This window comes from Poecilia latipinna, unplaced genomic scaffold (genome assembly GCF_001443285.1).
Source record: "Poecilia latipinna isolate Pla-1442-1.1 unplaced genomic scaffold, P_latipinna-1.0 Scaffold1228, whole genome shotgun sequence".
NCBI classification, from domain to species: Eukaryota; Metazoa; Chordata; class Actinopteri; order Cyprinodontiformes; family Poeciliidae; genus Poecilia; species Poecilia latipinna.
The window spans coordinates 82,387-90,453 of NW_015113844.1; the positions used below are offsets into that span (position 1 = coordinate 82,387).

At 40.8% G+C, this 8,067-nt stretch overlaps 1 protein-coding gene across 12 annotated transcripts in view; it reads left to right on the top strand.

Moving 5' to 3' along the window:
- phldb1b (pleckstrin homology-like domain, family B, member 1b) overlaps nt 1-8,067 on the top strand; it is a 112,328-nt gene that overhangs the window by 78,720 nt on the left and 25,541 nt on the right. For all 12 annotated transcript variants that reach the window (XM_015054076.1, XM_015054079.1, XM_015054078.1 and 9 more), the window contains 4 exons: nt 3,076-3,222; nt 3,323-3,460; nt 4,721-4,849; nt 7,207-7,362. In XM_015054076.1, the coding sequence (XP_014909562.1) occupies nt 3,076-3,222; nt 3,323-3,460; nt 4,721-4,849; nt 7,207-7,362 (570 nt within the window). The remainder of the gene's footprint in view (nt 1-3,075; nt 3,223-3,322; nt 3,461-4,720; nt 4,850-7,206; nt 7,363-8,067) is intronic.

Consider the following 8,067-nt stretch of genomic DNA (forward strand, 5'->3'; position numbering starts at 1 on the left):
ATATATATATAGATAGATATAGATAGATAGATAGATAGATAGATAGATAGATAGATAGATAGATAGATAGATAGATAGATGCATCTCTTTACCCTTTACATATCTTTGAAAAAAACAACCTCCCTGCTGACTAAAAATCATAAAATCCCCATAATTCTTTGCTGCATCACTACCAGTGTTACATGACCAACCTTCTCACGTGCCCCTCCAGAAACAAACTGCAGCAATATGGAAATTAATATTCGTTGATAATATCAGCCCAGTTTTATTTATCAGATCGATTCTAATATGTTAGAAAATGACTGAATCGGCCGATAACGATGTTAGTTCTGATGTATCGTGCATCACTACTGCTTTCTATTATATTTCAATATATTAACACTCTGCATATTAATGATATATTTGGCCAGCTGGATGGTCTCACACTCCTGGCGTAAGTTTTATTCACTAAGGTCCTAAAGCAGTGGACACTAAATTCTTAGAAATAAAGAAAAGAACAGGAAAATGTGTGTTAATCATGATCTAGATCATTAACTCCTTTTTCAGCAAATAGCACAAGTCTATATTTTTCTGATGTTGTCCAGCCTTGTTGCCCTGAGATACCATTAACCACTGAGATAAGAAGCAAAGCTGGTTTCCACCAGGATATAGACACTGGAAATGATTTAGTTTAGAATTAGTCTGTTCTAGAAAACTAGATCTAGAACAGTTTGAGCTGCAGACTGTTGCCGTATATTCTGTCTGTGGTTGGTCTGACATGTGGCTCATTAATCACTCACCTGCTTTCATACATTTATGGTCGTTGTTCTTTTCACCTCAGTAGTATATCTAAACATGTGGTTGATGAAACGTTACATCTTCTGTGTTAGAAACTGAATGGCCAGGGCTGCACAGTACAAGGAATACATCGTCACTGCAGTGTCAGTGTGTGAAATATTCACATTGCTTTTTTTCAAACCTGAAATACATTTTAAAAAGAGATGGCTTTCCTTTCTTTGTTCAATTGTCTCTGCCAAGCAGTGTAAATCTCCTGGAGTTTTTTGTTTGTGATATTTGAAGTGTCCATATTCAAGAGATTTGTCTCAGTCTTCCCTTGCCTATCTTGCTTCAACTCGATCCATCCTCAGTATCCGAACAGCCTGTTTTTCTATCCGTTTCCAGCCTGGCTGGTAGCACAGCCAGGCTGCCACCTGAGAGCCAGGTCATTACCTCACTAACAACGCCTCTTCCAGCAAAGAATTGATTTTGTTTAAACTGCGTGGATTCACTGCTATTCTGTATGTTATGCTGCAGAGAGACCTCCCTAAAGTTTCTGTATAACTGCTCTAATATCACTAATCTAATCTCTAAACTGTTTAAAACAACACTCACTGTTTAACCTGTGCTTTACAATTCCAAAAGGCATTTCTGATCTTTGTCTGGTCAACAGCCAGAAACTTGTCTGGGGTTTTCCAACAGTTTTAGGGTCATTTTGATGAGCTGAATCCAAAAATCACGTTGGTTTTGCTCAACCAGGTCAACTTTCTGATCTATGGAGCAACATGAGCATCAAAATGCATGACTTGTTTTCACATCTGGATCCATGAGTGATGAGCAAGAGGAGAGATTCCATCAGGACAGAAAAGAGAAGGAGAATTTTACACAATGAAGACATAATGTTCAAGGCACATGTACTTCCCTTTATCAGTGTTTATTATTCAATTTACAGATATCAGATTTGTAGACAACTTTTTTTTTCTCCTAGAAACTTTCTTATTTGAGAAATATTAACAGAAATGAACTGATAATGTCACAAAAATGTCATCAATTTCTCTAAATCAGATCATATTAAAAAACTTGACCTAATTGAGAAAAATGGATGTCATTTTTGGATTCAGTGGTGCAAAGTAGTCCTAATTCAGTTGAAAAAACATATACAACTTAAAAAAAATGTTTTTGTAACCCAGTGTAATTTATGAACAGCCCAATAGCTGGAGACATGGTGACACCATAATGGCATGTCACCAAACATTAACAGTCACATTAACAGACCAGACTTCAGAAAGGGAGACACAATATTGGTTCAGTCTTAAACTAGTCATACAAAAAGTGAGATTAGCTTCTAATTAGGATCAGGATTTTAATGCGTTCATTTTGATTAATTCATTGAGTACAGAAATTTCAACAATTAAATATTTTAGTTCTATTTATTGCATTTTTTTACATACAAAGTTACAGGAACAGGAACCTTTGTATTTGCACATTTCTTGTACACCCATAAATCTGATGCACAAGTGACGTCCGCAAACAGTGATGGACAACACAGCTGCTTCTCTTGGCCCAGTGGGGGTTCATTTCTGCTTCAACAAACCATCTGAAGGAACGTTGGAAAACGTTATTGTTGTGTTTAAGTTGTGTTAAAAGGAGTTAGTCTATCACTGAAAAGCACAGACGTCCTCAACACTAATGTCAGCCTCCACAGTCCACATTTCTACAGAAGTTAATGCCAATATTTTGTGAATCCCTAATTTTTTATAGTAGCCGCTAATGAAGGCGTTTTTTGGTCTGTGCCATCAGTGACGAGAACAGAAACAGCTACGCTGTAAACAACCATACCTATTAATGTTTATTCAATATTGGGAAGCGTAGCTAACATGGAAGCCATCGCTCACAGCTCTTCATTCTGTTCCGTGATTGGCCTGGTTGAAATTCTTTCAAAGAAATCGAGTTTAGTGGGAGAAATCCTAGACAGAACACTGAAGGGAGATGAGAATCAAGCGGCGTTGCTAAGGAAAGCAACGACCAGGCTAGCTTTGAATGTGGTTTGATGGAAAAAAACAACACCCAAATAGGATAATAGTCACAAGTTATCATAACTTTGTGGTTTTATCTGCTCTCAGCTGTCCCTTTCCCACATTCTTCGGCAGTATCATTGGCCTGAAGTGCTGGTATAAATTTCTTTTAACAACTGAAGTCAGTGAATCATCCCTTCTGTGAAGGTTAAATCAAATCAGATTCCACTGAAGCTTTTGCTACTTCTTCAGACGTGTGGTTTTATTTCTGTTGGACTAAGTTCACCGTCTCCCACCTGTGCAGCACGAGGACTCGTCTGGCTCAGGCAGCGCGGGCCGTTCAGAGCTGACTTACCTGGAAGATGAGAGGACCCACGTTCTGGCCCGGACCGACGAGTTCAAAACCCGACTCACCGAGTTGGAGCAGCAACTACAGGAGTCCGAACAAGAGGTGCAGCGCGGAGTTAAAGGCGGCGGAAATGACCCGAGGCTCAGAATGATCCGTCTTTTGATGACGCTATGTGAGTCTGAGTGTGCTGAAACCTTTGCAGGCGGAAATGGAGCGCGCCCTGCTGCAGGGCGAGACGCAGGCCGAGCTCGACCAGATAGAGGCCGAGACAGACGTCGTCAGTCAGCTGCAGCGCAAGCTGGAGGAACTGGAGAGCGCCATCCAGAGGGAGAAGGACAAGGTACACACAGCAGGAACCTGAGCCGTTAAGATTTCCAGCTGCTTTGGCGAAGAAAGAAAGTCAAGTTCACCATTTCTGCTGCTTCAGTCTCTGATCAGCCTTTGCATTTGTAACTGGTCCATAGCTGTGTTTCTGCTTCATGCAGTGTTCTGCTCTGGTTTTACTCCTGTATGGTGGAACATGTACATCTGGGCTGAAATGAAGGACTCTGCTTTCTGGGTTTAGTTTCTTGCATGTTGCTATATTTATTTTCCAGCTATCTGACCCTGCTAACCTGATCATTAACATCACTGAAATCTTTCTCTTCTCCAGAACTTCCAGAAACTTCACCTTCTTAATAAAGCCCCATGCATCTTCACAGGCATCTTGACTAAGACATCCTATTGCTTTTAGATTTAGATATGTGCATATTTATGCTTCGGTTAGCCTATTCTGGTCTGCTTTTCTGCAAGAAAGTATTAGTACCTTCCTATCTCCATGTTCGGTCAGATCTTCCACATCCAGCTGCAATAATGAATCGGCAGTCGTCTTCTGCTTATGTTTTACCTGAGCAGAAGAAAACAAGAAATATTGCTGCTGTTGTGGGATGATGGAGAGCAGTTGTAGGACACTGAAGTAATTTCTTTAGCACAGCCAATAACAGCAGGTGACGCATTAATTGATTCCTGAGGATGAAAATGGAGCAGCATCCTGGAGAGCTGATGCAGTTTACCTGGAAGACATTTGATGGGAATTGTTCTCGTAGGTGGAAGGGTGTTGTTCTCAGCCAGGATCTACAGTGCCTCGCAAAATTATTCATACAACTTGGATTTTTTTCCCCGTTCTTTTTTCTTATTACCAAGCCTCAGTGTATTTTCTTTCAATTTGATGTGTTAGACCAACACAGAGTAGTATGTGGCATACCAGAGGTGCCCCCTTTGCAGTGTTCTGGCCAGTCAACAGTGTTTAAAATAGTCTGATTTGGATTTTGACCGATACTAATTTTGTCTTCTCTGTAAGTCAGCTGATTGGCAGTGCACATCAGCAGGTTAGGGAGGGGCCTTATATTGACCCATTAGACTGGATGAAACTTAAAACTTCTGGATTCTGAACCGGCCGATGCTGGAGGCTGGATTGTGGTTTTGCTCCCAAGTTGTATAATCAGTATTTAAAAGTTAGTAATATGCTCAGTTTTTTTTCTCTCTTTCTCTCTCTTTAATCCTCCCCAAACATCCATCCATTCTGTGTGTGTGTGTGTATGTGTGTCTCATGTCTTCCTAGGAGAGGGCAAATGTTGAGGCCGAGCGGCGGGCCCTGCAGAGGCTCCAGGAAGGCTATGCTGAGCTGAAGAACCAGCTTCATAACTGTCCAGAGTCCCTGAGGGAACAGTTGCAGGAACAGCTCAAAAGGGTGGGTCTTCCCCCCCCCCACCTTCTGACAGGCATCAGCGGTTGCAGCCTTTTTGTATTAAAAAGTTGTGCTAAAACATTAGACGTGACATTACCTGTCCAGGAAAGTCCTCAGTTGCTCAGCAGTGTGTTCAACAGGCTGTTCTTGTGCCCGATATGAGCTGCAGCATTCAGATTGTTTGACAGGATTTTACAAATCCATAAATAATTATGCCATCCAAACTTTCTTCATCAATATTAACCTGCAGTTGATAACAACTACAATCACTTTCAAGCTGTTTCAGGTTAAAATTGTAAATAAGAAATCCTTTTTTATGTTTTAACTGGTGAAATAAAGGTTTAACTAACAAAACATATTATTGGGATTTTAAATGTTCAGGTTTTATCAGTCTAAGGCTACATTCACTGTAGGAATTGGTGTGATCTGTATCTGCATGTTTTAGGTGTTTTCCTTCTGCTACACCAAGGGTCCCCAAACTACGGCCCGCGGGCCGGATCCGGCCCGCCTCCTCATTTGGTCCGGCCCCCTGAACAATACCAGAGAGTTTTTTTTCATATATATGTGGATTTTTCTTCAACCACCAGGGGGGCTCTTGAGCAGATATGAAACTTAGTTTCCCTCAATGGAATATATACTAGTCAGTACCAGTCACCGTTTCGCTCACGGTTTTTTTCCCATTTGCATTCTGGGTAAAAATCTATCTACAAACGCGAATATGTCGTCGGCAGTAATCCAATGCCCGGTCCACAGTTTCACTCTCTCTCCACCCCCTCCCCCCCCTGTCAACAAAACTTTTCTAAGGTTTCTTTCTCGAAAAACTAAGACCGGCCCCCGATCAGCAAATGGAACAGTCATGTGGCCCTCGCAGGAAAAAGTTTGGGGACCCCTGTGCTACACACCTGAATTGTATCTCTGGGTGATTAACAGGCTTCTGCAGTACTTGGTGGTCATGCAGTCATTTGAATCAGCTGTTCTGGAATAGAGGCACATCTAAAACATGCAGAGCAGGAGGGCCTGAGGACCAGGGTTGAGAAACACTGATTTAGACTATAATGTTAAAATTAATCTGGTGCTCGAGCGCTGTAGTCTTTCGAGGGCAGGTAGAGTTTCGGTTAAAGTTAGTGCTTTAGCTAAAAATCCCAGGTTGGTAAATCACTTCTACGTTAGCAAAGCTAATGTTTATGATTAGTGCTTTAGGATTAGCACAACTAAGTTTTTAGCTAGCAGTTATCCTATTTGGTAGCTTTTTTTTCACTACCAAATAAGAGATAGATTCAGATCATCACAAGACCCCATGATACAAGACCTCTTTTCATCTGTAGTCACTCTGTCCTGTTTATCTGTGAGTAAAATGTTGTAAAACCTAAGCTTGAGGGAAATTACTTTAAACCAAAGAACTCATCAGTCAGATACACAAATCTGATTTCCTGCTGGTTAAGAGTAACTGAGAAACCTCATCACACATGTTGTGTAGCAGCTAGCTGCAGGAAACATTACCTCCCCTCACAATGCAGCCGTATCTGGACCCAATATCGCTAAAGCTAAGGCGGCTTCATGCAGCCATAACAGAGTAACATGAGTTCTGTGTCAGTTTTTACTGGCTTCCACCTCGTAGCTGGTTTCATGGAAATCATGTCATTGCCTGGTTCATATCGATTCTGTTTCATTTGGTCTAATGCATCCACAGGAAGAGAACAGAGCTGTGAAAAGAGTTGAAATGCCAAACAGGATAAACAGAAGCTGAGCCTGAAGAACCTAGACGACTTTGTTCTGTGTTGGGGTGTTGTAGAGGTTATTTTTTTTCTTTATTTATTTTAAACTCCTGTTAAATGGGTCAGTTTAATTCTTACGCCATCCGTATGTGAATTAACATTCTAGGCCGTCTAGGCTGCAGTCTAAGAGGCTTGATAATAAAATTTTATCCTGTCTGCAATTCAGCTTCTCTAAAGTTTCAGAGAAACATTTTACTGTAACTTACATAGATTTGCTCTAAAGATCAGCTTAATACATTCTTTCAAACAGTGAATCACTTCATTTCAAATGAAGCCTTGTTTCCTATGCTGTAGATTTACTCTCCCATGTTAATAGGCTACTTTTCAACCCACATAAATATGTTTTCACTCTAAACTAATTTAATATTCACGCAAATTCAAGTCAGTGGCAATCAGTTGAGCTCAAATCATCATCCATCAAACTCTAAGCTTGAAAGCCAGTGTTTTAGTTTGTTTGGCTGAGAACTGCTGCTGGTTTTATGAAAGTGGGGTTGGTTTCTGAGAGTACTGGATACCGTATCTAAGGGTGGGCAACCTGCTGTTGCATGTTTGTTCCAATCACAATCTTCTGATGGGCTCAATTAGGACGGAGAGGCACTGGAAGCAGGGACCAAGAAGTTTGAGGATCTGGAGTTTCAGCAGCTGGAGAGAGAGAGCAGCCTGGAGGAGGAAAGGGAGACGCTCAGCCAGCAGCTCCTTCAGGAGAAGGCAGAGTACCACCGCAGCGTGGCCAAGAGGAAGGTGAGGACCCCAGGACGTTTAAACCAGTGAAGCAATACAACAGTAGCTGTGGCTCCATCCTGTTGTCATGCTAATTATTTTTCTGAACTTTTGAAACGTTGCAAATAAAAAAAATAAAATGCAAATTTGAAGTATTTCTTTCTATTGGTTTGGAGTGAGTGAATCAGGCTTCGTAAAGTAAATTCAGCGAATGTTGACCCCATGCATGGCTGTAATCAACATGATGCTGGGGTTGAAAAGTAGCATGGAGCGCACATCTTAGAAAAAATCAAAACTTTGGAAGCTTAGACTTAGAAACTTTCAGAGTTCTGTGCCTCTGGTAAGGCACAGACCCATCACTGGATGGGATAATTTGCTATGCCAGAACTTATTCAACAAATGTGTCTCTATCTCCACTTTTGTGCTTTAACTCTTTTCAGAAGAGCTGAAAACCACCTGAAGGTTTTTTTTTACTAACCACTCTTATCACCCTTTTTTACTGTTTTTTTTTACAAAGTTAATACCAATTCTGTTGTTTCCAGCAATAATTTCTAATGTCATTCTTCAAATAATAATATAAAAAAGGCTAATGAAAACATGGGTACTGTTACGTGGACGTGCAGTCAGGGTAGGCAGGTCATCATGGAAGAGTACTAATAAAATCATTTATATTGCCATTTTCACCCTGTGGTTTGTACTATAAAGTATCTATTTTTTACTAAGATT